The sequence below is a fragment of the Amblyomma mixtum genome, chromosome 1, assembly GCF_055824585.1.
Source record: "Amblyomma mixtum isolate Tamu chromosome 1, ASM5582458v1, whole genome shotgun sequence".
Taxonomy (NCBI): domain Eukaryota; kingdom Metazoa; phylum Arthropoda; class Arachnida; order Ixodida; family Ixodidae; genus Amblyomma; species Amblyomma mixtum.
Genome location: NC_143012.1, coordinates 197,262,902 through 197,278,588, shown reverse-complemented (window position 1 = coordinate 197,278,588; position 15,687 = coordinate 197,262,902). Strand labels below are relative to the sequence as shown.

Sequence of the window (15,687 nt, the reverse complement as noted above, 5' to 3'; positions counted from 1 at the left end):
TTCATCTCCGTAGCTTAATAAAAAGGGAGAGGGGAAAGGTGGGCAGTAAGAAGACGTTTCTACACCATGCAAATGCTGCCACAAGACGGAAGGAGAGAGAGGGCAGCCAAAAAACGAGAGCTGCTGCACTGCCTGTCGTGACGACACCTGCAGAGACAGTGAAAGAGAGACGAAGAAGAACATGCACGGAAATCACTAGTGCAGAGAGATGAGAGACCGCAATTCCATTTTCTCCGTCCCAAGGACCAGTCACCCTGACCGAGAGAGGCAGCACTTGAGAGTCTGCGCAACAACAACAAAGACTACTCTCCCAAAACAGGTGGGGGATGGGGGGGGGGGGGGGGGGGGGTCAACCGGGTGAGGAAGGGAACGACCTGCCCCCCCACAGGAGAAAAACTGTACACGTATTGTCAGCAGCAGGGGCAGTGTGTTAAAGGAAAAACGGGGGAGAAAAAGATCAAATAAACGGCACAGGGTAAGCAAAACAGCAACAACTCCTAGTAAACAAGTGCCAGTCAGTGCAGGGACAAAAAAGTGTCGAAGGCTGTGGGTGCAGAGGAAGGCAGAGAAGAACGGGGAATATTGAAGAAAAACACCACATCATCATCATCGCCACCATCATCCTCATCACCGTTCACAACAGTCACTGCAGACGAGGGAGGAAAAAAACGAACTGTTCCCCTAAACTACACTCGAAGCAAAAGGAGCAGTCTGGTGTCGTCGTCATCACACTGCTGAAGAGGACGCACGTGACGTCTGCTTTACACCTATGTACACAAGGAGGAGGGGTGTGGCCGGGTGGCCAGTGGGAAGAACAGTTTTTCACTCCAGTCGTGGTGGTGGTACCCGAAAACGCGAGACAGTCACATCATCGCCACCGTCACCGCTGTCACATGAGTCTCAAAACGCGTGCTTTGGTGGCCAGAAGAGGAACAACAACAACAAGGGACGAGCACCATAGTCCCACCACACTGAGCTCTATCCACCTGACACCCCACCACACAGCAGCAGCACACGCACGCTGGCGTCTAAGTACACGCACACACACACACACACGGCAGTGGACTGCACAGTGCCATTGTCGTCGTCCCCACTGCCACTACCACCACCACCATTACCACAACAATAGTTGTTGCCTAATGCCTGCCGCTGATGCTCGCAGAGTACGGTGCACAACACACGCGGACACGCACACACGCAGAGGCACACTCTTCCGCCTCTCGTTCTCTTCTTCCGTTGCCTGGTGGCGTGCATCTCAGCGGCAGTGGCCACCCTAGGTGGGCTCGGAGAGCAGTTGCTGCAGCAAACTCGTGCGCTGGTCACTGCTGGGCTTGTCATCAACCTGATACAGGACACACAAGAAGGGCACCAGCCAATCAGTTACCACCCTCATATGAACAGCTACAGCTCACCTACTTCCTATAGGCTGCACCTGCCAATCAGTTACCACCCTCACACCATTAGTTTGCCTAGTTACTAGGCTGCACCAGCCAATCAGTTCTCAAACAATTATAGTTCACCTAGTCACTAAGCTGCATGAGCCCATCAGTTAACACCCTCAAACAATTATAGTTCACCTAGGCACTAGGCTGCACCAGCCGATCATTTACCACGCTCAAACAATTATAGTTCCCCTAGATGCTAGGCTGCACCAAACAATCAGTTGCCACCCTCAAACAGTTACAGTTCACCTAGTCGCTAGGCTGCACCAGCCAATCAAGTTGCCACCCTCAAACAGTTACAGTTCACCTAGTCACTAGGCTGCACCAGCCAATCAGTTACCACCCTTAACCATTTACAGTTCACCTAGTCACTAGGCTCCACCAGCCAATCAGTTACCACCCTCAAACAATTATAGTTCACCTAGTCGCTAGGCTGCACCAGCCAATCAAGTTGCCACCCTCAACCAGTTACAGTTCACCTAGTCACTAGGCTCCACCATCCGATCAGTTACCACCCTCAAACCATTAGTTTGCCTAGTCACTGCTGCACCACCCGATCTGTTACCACTCTCAAACAGCTACCGTTCACCTAGTCACTAGGCTGCACCAGCCAATCAGTTACCACGCTCAAATAGTTACACTTGGCCTTGTTACTAGGAGCCAAGCAGAAGGATGCAGTGCTAAAACACACTGGAAACACGTTACATTCAAGCACCAATTTCAGCATCATTGAGTACTATTGAGTACTATATACCTGACATCCACCCACCTCCTTGCACTAAGTTGATCAACATGATCGGCATAGGTTGCTTCAATACAGTTCCGGCTTTGCTCAAAACAGAACCACCACCAACAGGTGTGAAATAATGTACATCACCATCCGGTGAGGACTGTGTCAAGGATATACTCCATTTGCCCTAACAGAGCTGGTATTGCTACAATCGGAGTCAACATTGTCAAACAGACTAAATGTCTTTGTACCAAGGCAAAAAATGTTAGGTCTCAAACACTGCACAAATAACACATATGTGCGCCTTCACTACACTACAGTCTCTGTGGACAATGAACTCAAACAAGCCCCAAAGCGCTGACTTCTTGTAACTTCCACTATTTGATGATCCTCAGCCTATCTTGCTTCATCGTTTTGCAATGTCGAGCACTCCTGCGCTGAAGATGTGTACCAGTGCCATCTCAATGATAGGATCTCAGCTGACATGAATTTTGGGACCATAAATATTTGCGAAAACTCCCTGGCCAGAGTGTGCTGTGTACTAAGAGCAGAATTTCGGATGTTCCGAGTACTCTCCCACACCACTGCGGGTGACAGGAATGCATGAGCCATGACCAGCACTACAGCGCTGCCCGCGTGTTGCAATGGGTGCTAGCTTGCAGCCAGTATATCGTTGTCACCACAATCGACGGTCGCACAGCATGCACTGTCATAAATGCATGCCATTCTCTGCACATGAATTTTGTCAGCTTTGGATGATACAAATATCTTCTGTGACCCCGTGAAACTCGTATCGTCAAGATTTTACTGTAAAATCGAGCCAAATAACGAACATGAAAGCAAAGTACCATGCATCCACTGAGCCCCAGGTTTGTTCAAGTTGACTGGGCATAGTAAAGTAAAATCGAAATCATACAGATCTTGTGGGGTTACGAAAAATATTTGCACCCTACGAAAGTCGCAACATCCAAAACGAACGAAATTCGTATGCAGAATTCATGTAAATCTGTTTTTGGATGACGGGCTTTGCTCACGGCAGCGCACCACAGCTCGCTGCTCGCGGTGCACTGAGCAACGGGCGATCGTGGCTCACGCGTTCGTACCATCCTCAGTGGGACGAAGGGGTTGTTAGTAACATCCAAATTTCCAGTGCACACAATGCCGAGTGCACTGTGTGCAATTGTGTGCATTGTGTGCACAGGAAATTTCACGAATTGCATCATCCCGAAATTCGTATAATCTGGGACTCTATCATACGAGATTACACTGCATACAATCCGAGTGGCCCAATGCAGACTTCCGTGATGTCCAGTTTGTGCACTATACAAGAGCCGCCAACAGCCAGGCGTGGTGTGTACCCACAAATGTGGCCAGCTTAATTTTAATTTTTGGCCAGCTTAACCTGCGCCGCTTAATTTTTTGTCAGATCGCGGTTCTGTTGAGCGGCAACCAGCAATGGCCTTTCAGTGGCGAGGGCGCCTACTGTTGCAACATTGGCTACAAGTTTTTGAGCCCAGAAAATGTTTGACGTTGCCCAGGCTTTAGCCATTGCAGGAGCCACTTTTCTGGGCGAAACAAAAGGCACAGGCACTTCGCAAGCCTAACACAAGGTGCAAGAGAAAGAACCTTTCTGGCAAGCTCACATGCAGCTGTCACCAATGGCAGATGGCAGGAGCTAGCAGCCAATCTACAAAACCGCCCATCTGCTCAAATTCATAGTAGTAGACAAACAAAACTTTTCGGCTTGTAACATTTAATGCGGCTTCTAAGGAATTGGTGATCGGCGCATACAGTGCAGACGATAACCTGGCAGATCTTGTGACAAAACGCTTCCTGCAGCACTAATTAGCAGCGACCTGCACACAGTGCAGAGGTGACGATGAATGGGTGGTGCACCAAGAGTCCCCACACTTTCAGCAGATGCTGCAATATATTGCCCTACCCTATCCAAAGTTAAGGTGCATCAACACTTGCAAGTTGCACAGCGTATAGGACTAGCTGTGATTTTTTGACCGAGGAGTAGGTCAACAGCATAACCTGCAGGCTGCTCTCCCAAATGGCCTTGTTCAGAACGGGAGTTGTCAGTCTTGACTGTTACCAGCAAGAAGAAGCCGGATGTACCGTATTTACTCGCATATAGGCAGACCACGAATATAGGTCGACCCCTATACATTGGGCTTGCCGAGGAATAAAAAAAATGATTCGAATATAAATCGGTCCATATCTTTTGAAAACGTGCACATGACAAACTTTTATTCGCGATAAACTTAATTAATTATGGGCAACAATTTGAAAAAAAAGTCGACCTATATGCGAATAAATAGGGTAGAACAAGTTTCATTTCAGGCTCTGTTGATTGGCTAGCACTCAGCAACCATGGGTGGCGGGGCTGACAGTCGCTTACATTCTTACAGTTGCTTACAGTCGCTTACAGTGTTACATTCGTGACAGTCGCTTACTGACCAAAACTGGTGCGCAACCTGTGAATGCATGTTTAGGGAGCCACGCTATTTCATCGTGTTAGATTGGCCACAAGCCCAAAGACCCAAATGGCTTTCGGGTTCACTGCATGCAACAACTGATGACAGGGACACCCCCCCCCCCGCCCCATGCATGCCTCCGTACCCGGGATGTGGGCTGAGCGGCGGGTGGCGTGTCCGATGGCGGCAGCAGTGGGAAAATGGGGCCTGTCTCCGGGGGCGCTCCCCCCAGTTCCAGCTGAAGGCCCAGGGCCTCCAGGTCGGCGTGAGAGAGGGAGCCACTCGTGCCAGCCCCACCACGGACCCCACCAGCGCCCCCTGGCTGCTGCTGCTGCTGCTGCAATGCCTGCTGTGGTTGTTGTTGTTGCTGCTGTTGCTGCTGCTGCACATAAACCCCCAAGTCCCAGCTCAACAATGCGGGCCCCAAGAAGAGAGGGACGCTGCACAGTGATTCATGCAATGGATGCTCTCCAGGGTGCCCCCTTTCAGACCAAACTTTTCAGAAAACAGATGCTGGTGTGGTTGTCACTCACACACGTCAAGTAACTAATGACAGGATGCACTTGTTCGTTATTTTTACACTGCTACCATCTGCACACAACAAAAAAAGGATGCGTGGAAAAGGCACAGGACAAGGTGCTTTCAGCACCCAAATACTACCACATTAAGCAATTACGTCGCAAACACATAAGCTTGACAATGCTTCCTTCATAACCCAATTGGAAAGGTGACGTGCCTCTTTCTAGCAACAACTTCAATCCCTCGCAAACATTTCGCATGGAATGCCTACCCTCAAGAGCCATCTGCCCAGCATCATTCCAGTGGGCACAAAATGGCTCTCACCGAGCAACAACAAAGAGGGCAAGCAGCTAATAAAGACAAGAGCAAAAGTACAAGCAGGAGCCAGCACTGGACCACCACTACTTTTCCCAGGTCTGGTGTCACCTAGTGTGTGCGTAAAAGCTGCAGGAGGAAGTTGGACATAGAACAAAAGGAGGAACTCCAGCACTCACCTGTCCCTGTGTGCGAGCTCCGACAATGGCCCTGAGTTCCTGACGCACGTAGTCAGATGGCATGCTGCCCCCGACTCGACTCCTGCATCGGGGGGGGGGGGGGGGGGGGGACCAGGTCACGTGTCACGCACCTCTCACATCACCACACGCCCCCCTCAACAACCTGACCTTCTGATCGCACAGCAAGCACCCAAAAATTCGAGGAACACTTAAGCTCCGCCTTAAGCGTATGACACAATAGCTTTGTATCAGATGCAGCAGGCATCACGGTCATGTGACGCAATCAAGAACACGAGTAAGACCCAGACCTACCACCTAAAGTTATATCACTCAGAAGAGTAGTAGAACCCCGTTCATACGTTTTTCACCGGACCGGGAAAAAAAAAAAACCTAACAGCCGGGGAAACGCAACAGTGAGGAAAGCACCGAAAATTAAAGAAAACAGTGCAGCTTTGACTTGAAACAATTTATTTCCGCAAATTGACCCTAGGACTTTAAAAAATCGAGAATGGTGGATTGCAGTTTCTTTCGCTCGCTGGAAAGAACAACGCATTTCTCAATAGCAAAGGCCGCATTGCTGTCAGCGTCGCTCTGCGGTGCGGCCACACAGCACGCAGCAGTGCTGTGCAGTTCACGCGCTCACTGCAGTCCACACTGAAGCGACGCGTCAAGCACTGAAATGTTCGTAGGCTGCTCGCCGCGCGACTCCGGTAGGCTGCCCCTGCGTTTAGTACATCCAGCTTTTCCTCAAGGGGAAGCGCCTTCCGCTTACGCAACGCTATCACGCCATCAAAGCACGATAAAGATGTTGTTGAGACTGAGAGAAGGATGAAAAGGAAATTGCACGGGCCTGCTGACTGGCTCCAGCCAAGCCACCACCGCTGTCACTTGCAGATAGAGGAGAGTTAAAAGATAAAAATAAAGAGTGAAAGAAAAGAAAAGACGCGCGTCGCAACAACTGTGTCCCCCGAAGCGAGCCGCGCGCCTCCTCGTCACCACCTCCCAGATAAAGATCGCTGCATTCGGCGTTCGCGAGGCAGATAGCCATCTAGTGGCGGCCTCTCGAACTCGCGTGCGGCTTCTTGCAGCCAGTTCCGTAGCCAAGCCTGGCCAAGACTCGTCAAAAATCAAAATGCCGGATGGCGCGTGGGCGGGTTCGGGGAGCCCGGTTGCGACATATCATGCGGGATCGTTTCCTCGGCTACGACGTAACAGCCGGGAAAACGCAGCAGTGAGGAACGTAACAGCGGGGTTCTACTTACAAGGCAGGTAAATGCAAAGAATGCACGGCGAATACAGGCCGCAACTGGCTGCGATGCTGCCAGGAGAGGAAAGTGGTTAATTCGTAACGGTCACTACATGTGCTCGCGGTGCGAACGGCACCAAGAAGCGGCTCTGTCTCGTCTTCCACTGCATTGCCACCAAGCTGCCACGCCGGCCGTCCAATCCGAGATTTCAGAACAACAGCATTTTCACTAACGGCCAACACACGGTCCACAATGACAATACCAGATTCTCTGCCTAACGGGGCCCTTAAAGCTACCACTTTAAAATGTCACGGCTTTGCCACACAGGACCCACACGTCACTTGAAAAAACTCGTTTTCACTCGGGTGAGCAGATAAATTTTTGGGTTCAGAGCGTACATGAATTTATTAAAACCTCCCGTTTGTGCCCGTGATGGCCTCAGTTACATATGTGCCAGTAAAAACAACACTAACTCATCCAGGGCACTGATCGCATTCACGGGGCAACCTCACAGACATCCACTGACTGACAAATAATCATAATACTGCCAAAGCAGTAAAAAGAAATGCTTTTTCACAGAACAGAGCCATGAAAAGAGAGAAGATGGTTTGCGCACGAATTATTTTACCCATTTAGTGTTCAAAAACCTCATTTACTATGCTGTTAGGCTATCGGGCATTACAAAAAGAGGGAAAGGAATACAGTCAAGCCCACTTATAACAATATTCAAGTGCCATGAAAATACCATTGTTATAACCAATAATTGTTATAACAGGGTTGTGCCGAAAAAAAGAAAACATGACAAACTTCAGAGCATTTATTGACAGTTAATACCTGGAGGGGTTTGATTGTTCTAATGCTTGTAAAAGCTCGTCAATTCGAACTTCAGGGAACCGGAACAATGTTCACTGTTCACCGATGACCAAAGCACCATCATCACTGCACCACCGGGAGCTTCGCGCACCTCCACACCACAGGTTTCAAGCCGGCTTTCCGGAAGTGATTCTTACAGGAAATTCAAGAAGCATGCAGAATTAAGGGTGCGGTGACAGCTGACAAGTGAAAAACCGCGTTGGCTGCACGCACGTGCACTGCACCGACTGACTGGGAGTATGAATGGCGCGCATAGCCTATGCAGCAGTGCAGCAGCTCACCTGACACATTGACGCCTGCCTCTGGGACAGGTGAAATTTGTGAAGTGGAGACCGTGGGGAAGTTAGCAAAGAACAGTGGAAGATGGGACAACGTATGCACTTCCGGTGCCAGCCATAGCTCAGAGTGTAAAAACAAAGAAAAACACGTCTGCACATTTTTTTTCTGCAAGCGGCACACCCCTCAGTAACGTTAATAATGGACTGCTGCACCAAGGCTCCCTATCATGCTCCCTACTTGCTTCTCTGCATGGGCCTTTTGCTCAGGGGAACGCATTCACGGGCTCTTTTGCTTTCGTGGTGTCGCTGCGCCGGCTCAGTCCATTGGTCGGCCTCACACGCGCGCGCTTTTGTGTTGTAAGCATGGTTTTGCTGATGTGGTTGTAGTATTTCCTTGGTTTTTTTTTTCTATAATGGTTGACACGCAATTACCAGATTTAATTGTTATAACCAATAATGTGCCTTGACAGCATTGCTGTAAGCAGTTTATTTTACCATAGAACACATGGTAAAACTGATGGTGCCATGACTGGCAATTGTTATATCCGATATATTGTTATAACCAGTATTGTTATAAGTGGGCTTGACTGTAGTATAAAACAGACAATTTGTAAAACACAAATTGTGTTCAGTAAAGGAGGTCTATTATGACAGTTTAGTTAAATGCTTGCATGATAAATAAGCTCACCGAATGCTACCACAGAGCCATGCACCATGAACTTTACAAAGAACACTTCGCTAGTCCGATCACCTGCCCCACTCTTTCCACCCCCATGCGTAGTGGCACTGTGAAAACTGCAGCGGAGGTGGCGGCTGCTGCTGCAGAGCCAATAATGCAATCACAAAATTTTTCCCAGCGTTTATGACTTTGAGTAATGAGGTTTCACTGTGAACATCTGCTGGGCGACTTCGCCAACATCTACTTTTCATTCCGGTTTCCGATCTGCACTGTCCTCTATTTTTTAGAGTCTGCAAGCGTAAACTGCACGTGGAAAAAATATTGCGGACTGTTCTCAATTTTGTCACACCAAGGTTTAAAGCTGTATCGCCCTTTACAACAAATAGAAACATCCAATGTCACCTGAAATTAACACTACAGTAAAACCCCGTTAATACGTAGTTCGCGGGAACGCGGGAATAGTACGCACTATCCGGTAGTACACCTTAACCAACTAATAAAAATTTGCCATTATTCACGCCCCAAAAGAGAAGAAATTCAGGCACAGTAAATATCCAACAAATACACGTACGTACGTGCACTTTATTCTTGTGCCGCCGACCAGAAATCGGTCATCTTCAGTTGCCGCCGTGGCGGCCGTGCGGCGACAACAGCAGTCTCAAAATTGGAGAGACTGGGGGCAAGCTTTTCCACGAGGCCCCTCTTCTCGGCGAACGCCCTCATTACCACCAATGCTTGCGAAGCTTCCGCTACAGTGGGGCTAAAATCTTCGGTTGGCAATTCGTCGCCGCTGTCCATATTCTCAGCATCTTCCTCACCGCCTTGGGGTGGTGCAACTGCGGCGACAATCTCGCTGTCCGACCAGCCTGGAGTGGTTGCAACGTCGCTGTCGACCTCACAGAACATTTCGAAGTTCACAGCCTCCGCACCACCCTGTCGTTCCAACACCTCCGTTAGTAGGGTGTCGCAGTCATCGGCGGGATCGCAGACTTCGGAATCGCTTGCGCTTACTATGAATTTTGCGCACGCGAAGCAGTTCTGTATTGTTACAGGATCAACCTGCTGCCACGAGAACGCTAGGAGGTGCACCGCACCTAGCAGATCAATTAAGTACGTCTTCCCGCTTTCCATCGCCAGGAGCATTCTGCGTAGGAGGTTCTTCCTGTAGTGGTGCTTGGCCGAACGAATGATGCCTTGGTCGAGAGGCTGCGCAAGCATTCCAAATACCGCAGACCGTTGTTAACGGCAAGTCCCACGCACGCGCTTGTGCACTTTTCGTAGTTCCATTTTCAATTGAACGAATAATGTCCAACTTCTCCTTAACTGTTAGCACGCGATACTTCGGTCGCGTAGGCTTCGGCATGGTGCCCACCGTTCGCGTGCACACGGAACAAAGACGCGCTTTGCCTAACTGCAACACATCCACAACACGTCACGCGCGCTGCGAGGTTTCCTCGAGGTGTAGCGAGATCACGACATGGGTAGAGTGGGGGGTGACGGTGATGGTTACTGCGATAGGGCTGGCGACGATGCATTCGCGCGCAAGAACGCAGAAGCGGCCGACGCTTCTCGGGCTCCCCATTGACATGGACATCGCCGCGCTCGTCGGGACATGGCCGAAATGGCCGCAGTGTTGAATCGCCAGCGGTTTGCACGTTGACAATGCTCTTCAGAAAGGCGGAAAACGTTTTGCGTAATAGCATGGCGCCAGCCAAATCACGACGGCAAGTATGCATTAAGCGGTAGGCAGTTCATGGGCTACTATGTTTTAAGCGGTCAGCCAATACATTGGTTTCAATGGTGGCTACGCCGGGGAATTCACACAACTACATTTTAACCGCAACTACTTGGTAAGCGGGTACGTATTAATGAGGTTTTACTGTATTTAGAACGACCACAGCAGACCTTACAGCTGTGAAGTTCAGCAGATAGATTTGCAAATTTACGCTGATTTGCAGATAGATTTGCAAATTCGTAGTCGTGTCCTTTTACATCAAACAGCACAGTTTGATTCCAAGTGGATCTGAATCGACCACTCATCGAAGGCACAAAAAAGGCCGCCACTGTCTGGAAGACGAAGTAACGAGCATTAGTTCTCCAATGCTATTGTAGATGGCGCTACAAGTCCCAATGCGAGATGTGCTGTTTTCTAGTTGCTGCCACAGATGGCGCTGTGATCTCAGGGTGGTAGCAGACCCCACGAAATCTCGAAACGTGGTGAGTAAGAGCTAACAATGCTCTTAAAAACCCCCAAGCAGCACACCGATAGGGGAGGCCCACCTGTCAGATGCAAACCCGTGCAGGGAGTGCTGCTCGAAGCTGAACTGGGGCGAGGCGTCCAGGCCGAAGACTGGTGCCGCCGACGCTGGTGCAGCCCCATACGCACCGCCTGGTGACATCTGGGGCCCCGGTGGTGAGAGGAGAGGGTCGCCGCCAAAGCTGGGCTGTGGCTGCTGCTGCTGCTGCTGCGGTGTCCGCGGGGAGTTCACCCGAGCTGCCGCAGCTGTGCCGAGAGAGAGAGGATGCCCGTGAAACCGTGAAAGACCCAGGCTTGCGCTGCTCCTACAGGCTCACACCGAAAGAGCTTTTCCCACTGTGTGTCTCATAGCTGCACATCCCACCCGGCAGCAGACGCCATTTGCATCCACTACAGTTGAACCTCGATATAACGAAGTCCTACTTGCAGCCGAAAATTTCGTTACATCGCGAATTTCGTTACGTCGAGGTTCCCATGTTTCAGCTGTCAAAATAAAGTATAACTGGTTCAGGAACACTGCTTGTTGATGGGAACTTGTAAATCACTTATTGATGAAATACGCAAGAAAATTGAGTAATAGTATCGCTAACAAGGGCACCGGATGTTTTTTTCTGCATCAGGAGCATAATGAGTGATAGCAAACACCGCGACGGCATCATTTTTCTCCGTGTGCGCATAGCAAAAGAACGAGCGCAGCGCCTAGTACTGAAAGCCGCCACAAGATGTCGCTACTGGGATCATCATCATCAGCATTGAACATTTGCAGCCGGGGACGCATCAGAGAAAAATAAAGAAAAATGTTCGCATCGCTCACGCCGGCGCGGTGGGATTGTGCTCGCGGCGCGGTTATACTCCGACGTAGCGCGAGCGCGCGTGCGCGCGCGGCACGGCGACGTCACGTTCGCGAAACAGCGGCGCCCGATCGCCAGCGTGTTCGGCGGCTATCGGCGCGCTCTGACGGCGCCCGGCGCGGAATGCAGCCGGCTGCATTTCGCGTGGGCCGTGCCGAGAGCGCGCCGAAGCCGCCCACCCAGAATGCACCGCGCGCGCCTCCCACGCCACGCCTCCCCTCTACCCCCTTCGCCACTCGCCTCCTCTGCCAGGGCACTTTTTTTTTTTTTCGCCGCTCAATCGTTTTAAAGGTACGACCACACTAGCTCCACGAGTTTGTCAACACTGAAGACTTTTTTTTGTTGTTGTCTACGAGGACATCGCACGCAAAAAAAAAAAAAAACGAACGGACGCTGCAAGAAAATTCAGGTTTGCGCTTTCACGTTCAGAGTCTACAGCTCGCCAGTGGCGTCATGGCGCGGCGCGTCTTGAAACTTCCATGCCGCGGGCTTTGTATGCGCACGACAGATGGCGCGGCGGTACGTTCTCGCAGATTCCCACACTGCCGGCAAAATTGGTGCGTAAAGGGGCAAATACAAACTGCGTTTCGTCTCGGCTAAACTTTTAGCTCTCATTCGATTGTCAAGGTAGCTCCTGGCACATGCATGCGATGCGCAAGGACTTCGTTACATCAAAAGTGCGGAGCAAAATTACTTCGTTAAATCGCGAAAAAAAATACATGGTTTTCAATGGGGAAGTGATTGGGAAATGAAAAAAAATGCGTTACATCGCGAATTTCGTTACATTGAGGTTCGTTACATCGAGGTTCGACTGTATATCGAGCTTATGCCATAACAGGGTGCATACCTGACATGAGATGGTGCCAACAAACATGAACAGATTTTGACGCATGCCTCAGGTGCATGTCGCATATCCTCATCAGATTCCCGCGTACACTGTAATGCACGCTGTCTTTTACAGAGTTCTTAAAAAAGTGCATCACTCCTGGCGCCTAAGAGCCACTGAAAATCAGAGTGATCGTCGTCAAGCTTTCAAAAGGTGCGAATCGACAGGGGAGCTCTAAGCAGCCTCCCAAGTTGGTAAATTGGTCTAAACCAGATTTCTGCCGCCAGTGACCACACAGCTCCCAAGTTCCTCGCACTTTTCCCCCGACGTTTCTCGTAATTTGTCTTGAAATACGCACTCTGTCATGCATGTGTGCAACTAAAGACACACCGCAAAACATTGCTGAATGTTTACGTAGGCCCAGAGGCCCGCAGCACAGAAAATCCATACGGGAAGAAATGTTCGAACTGTGGCTCGCCAGATTTTGCGTGTACATTCAGGGGACCAGCGAGAGGCGAGATGTGTATTAAGGCGGAAGCCTTTAATGCCTCATTGTTGTAAGCAAGGGTTGTCGACAGAAATGTCACGCTTTTCAATTGGTCGAAACGGTCGTGACGTCGCAGTGCGCAAATTTCAAATGGGGCCAATTGTACTTTGGCTACTATCCATGCAACCAATTAAAGGGATCGTATAGTGATGCTCCATGTAAGTGCGACTGAGTTTAGTTAATTCCCTACTTAACCAACTAGCCTAATTAACCTTTCTAGTTAGACCAGATAAATAAATAAAACCGAGTAGGAAATTGGCCGAGCATGGGAATCGAACCCCGGTCTCCGGAGTGCGAGACGAGTACGCTACCACTCCGCCATGCCAGCTCGATGGTTTGGAATGAACAAAGGCGCGTCTAGTGAATACTGTGTCCTCACTCCCATCTTCCTCCCTTCCCGTTATGGGGAGATTTAGGTGTCCACCGAGATATGTGAGACAGATACATTTCCTTTCCTCAAAAAGCAATTTGCCTACCAGCAAGGAGTAGAACCGAACGGGCGATGGCGTTGTATGGACTCTCTGGCAGCGTTGCAAGACGCTGTCGCGTTCCGCTCTTGGCGAAACTTAACATCTTAACCACACATCACAAGCAGCAACACCGCGCTTAAGGGTTTCGCACTTTAGGTCAGCAAAGTGCCCCCCGGAATTTTTAGGACCGACTCTGACAGGGCAATGTTTTGCCTGAGCCTGATGAGGATACACACGGCTCTCGCTCTGGACAAGCATTTTTGCCTTCAACTGCAGTTTCCCCCAAGTATCTGAATTCTGCCCCACTCACCAGGAACGGACATGGCCCTCTGCAGTCGGGCGTGTGGTGGGGGCCCCGGGGAAGGGCCGCCCCGTGTCGCAAAGGGGAACTGCTCCCCGAAGGGTGATGGGTTGCGTGACAGGCCGGGGCTGGCAGCTGGCCGCAGGCTGCCACCCGCCATCTGCTGCGGCCGTGCCTGGCTCACAAAGCGCGCCTGCTGCTGCTGCTGCTGTTGTGCGCCAAAGCTACCCTGTAGCCAAGACAACAACAAACACACAACTTGTAGAGAAAAGTGCAAACCAAAAAAAAATTGGCTCTGGTTTAAGGGGGGACACTGGTCTTGAAAAAAAATTTTTTATTAATGAAGTCACAGTTACGAAATCTTCAGGGAATATGTATTTTTGTGTGCTGATTCTAAATATGTCATTTAATTTCATGTAAAACAATTCCTTGAGCACTTGTGCACCTTTTATGCTAGTATTTTGCGGAGAGTTTTGAAGAAAATTTGCTGCGAGAAACTCGCCGAAATGTATGCCATTATGTTCTCTTGACAGCAAGGAATACAATAAAGGTGAAAATGTCTTCCTGCCTATCATAAAACTTAAGTTATACAGTTTTGAAGTTGTCGCCTCAGAAATGAGAAGGAAAGTGTGTATTCCTGTTTCTGAAGTGGCAGCTTCAGTACCCTATTAGTCTAGTTCTATGAGAGCCAGGATTATAATTTTACCCTTATTGTATTCCTTGGTGTCAAGAGAACCCAATGGCATACATTTCAGCGAGTTTCCTGCAGCAAATCTTCTTCAAAACTCTCCGCAAAATACTAGCATAAAAAGTGCACAAGTGCTCAAGGAATTGTTTTACATGAAATTAAATGACATACCTAGAATCAGCGCACAAAAATACATGTGCCCTGAAAATTTCATAACTATGACTGATAAAAATTTTTTTTCAAGACCGGTGTCCCCCCTTAAATCCGGCCGAACCTGGCAAGACGTGCAAAAGCTCTGTTAGGAGAGGACACGGGTCTTTGAGACCAAGAAATGACCAAAAAAATCGATTTTCAAAAAATGACATTGTGAAATCTACAGCTATTATTTTCCAACTGTACCAGTTTTCTCCTTCAGGAAATAAACATTTTGACCATAATATTAAATTCAGATCATCGCGTGAGCTGAATATGTAGGAGCAGACAATTTAATGGCATGAAAATTTTGGACATCTGGCTGCCTTAGTGTGTAGATATCTCAACATCTAGGACACATAGAGATGTCATATTGTTCGCTAAGGAAAGCTGAAGGCACAGTGTGTGCAATAATCGAAGCAGATTTGTTCAATCGCACTTCAAAAATATATAATTTCGCAATGTTTATCGATGCATTACAGTCACACCTTGAATATTGATATTCCGAAATGTGCTGTAAAATTACTAATGAGGGTAAAATGAAAAAATGGTTTTGAATATTGCACTCTTTACTCACTATACTATGTAGCCATGGATTAAAAATGATTTTTTATTGAGCAGTTTTTTTTGCACTGAGGTACTAATCAATGACTAATTAAAATTAATTATCTTTGGAACCGGCTAATTTATGAGAAAGGTAATTTCACTTCTGAAATCAGTATAAAAAACTGAGCAAAGTGGTACAGTTTCATTAGGATTGGACTAAAGGTAAGGAAAATAGGTCTCAGACCAGTGTCCCCCCTTAAGCATGGT

The 15,687-nt window shown here is 49.0% G+C and overlaps 1 protein-coding gene across 36 annotated transcripts in view; it reads right to left on the bottom strand.

The window, feature by feature from the left end:
- Positions 1 to 334: 334 nt before the first annotated feature.
- The window catches only part of LOC149370499 (uncharacterized), a 586,025-nt gene continuing 570,672 nt past the window's right edge, over positions 335 to 15,687 (bottom strand). For 31 of the 36 annotated variants that reach the window (XM_089561742.1, XM_089561809.1, XM_089561782.1 and 28 more), the window contains 5 exons: positions 14,004 to 14,223; positions 11,023 to 11,245; positions 5,667 to 5,747; positions 4,798 to 5,038; positions 335 to 1,342 (listed from right to left, as the gene is read on the bottom strand). In XM_089561742.1, the coding sequence (XP_089417868.1) occupies positions 1,274 to 1,342; positions 4,798 to 5,038; positions 5,667 to 5,747; positions 11,023 to 11,245; positions 14,004 to 14,223 (834 nt within the window). In that variant the 3' untranslated portion in view covers positions 335 to 1,273. Of the gene's footprint in view, positions 1,343 to 4,797; positions 5,039 to 5,665; positions 5,748 to 11,022; positions 11,246 to 14,003; positions 14,224 to 15,687 lie in introns of all 36 variants that reach the window. The other 5 variants (XM_089561766.1, XM_089561791.1, XM_089562003.1 and 2 more) reach the window with 2 other exon arrangements.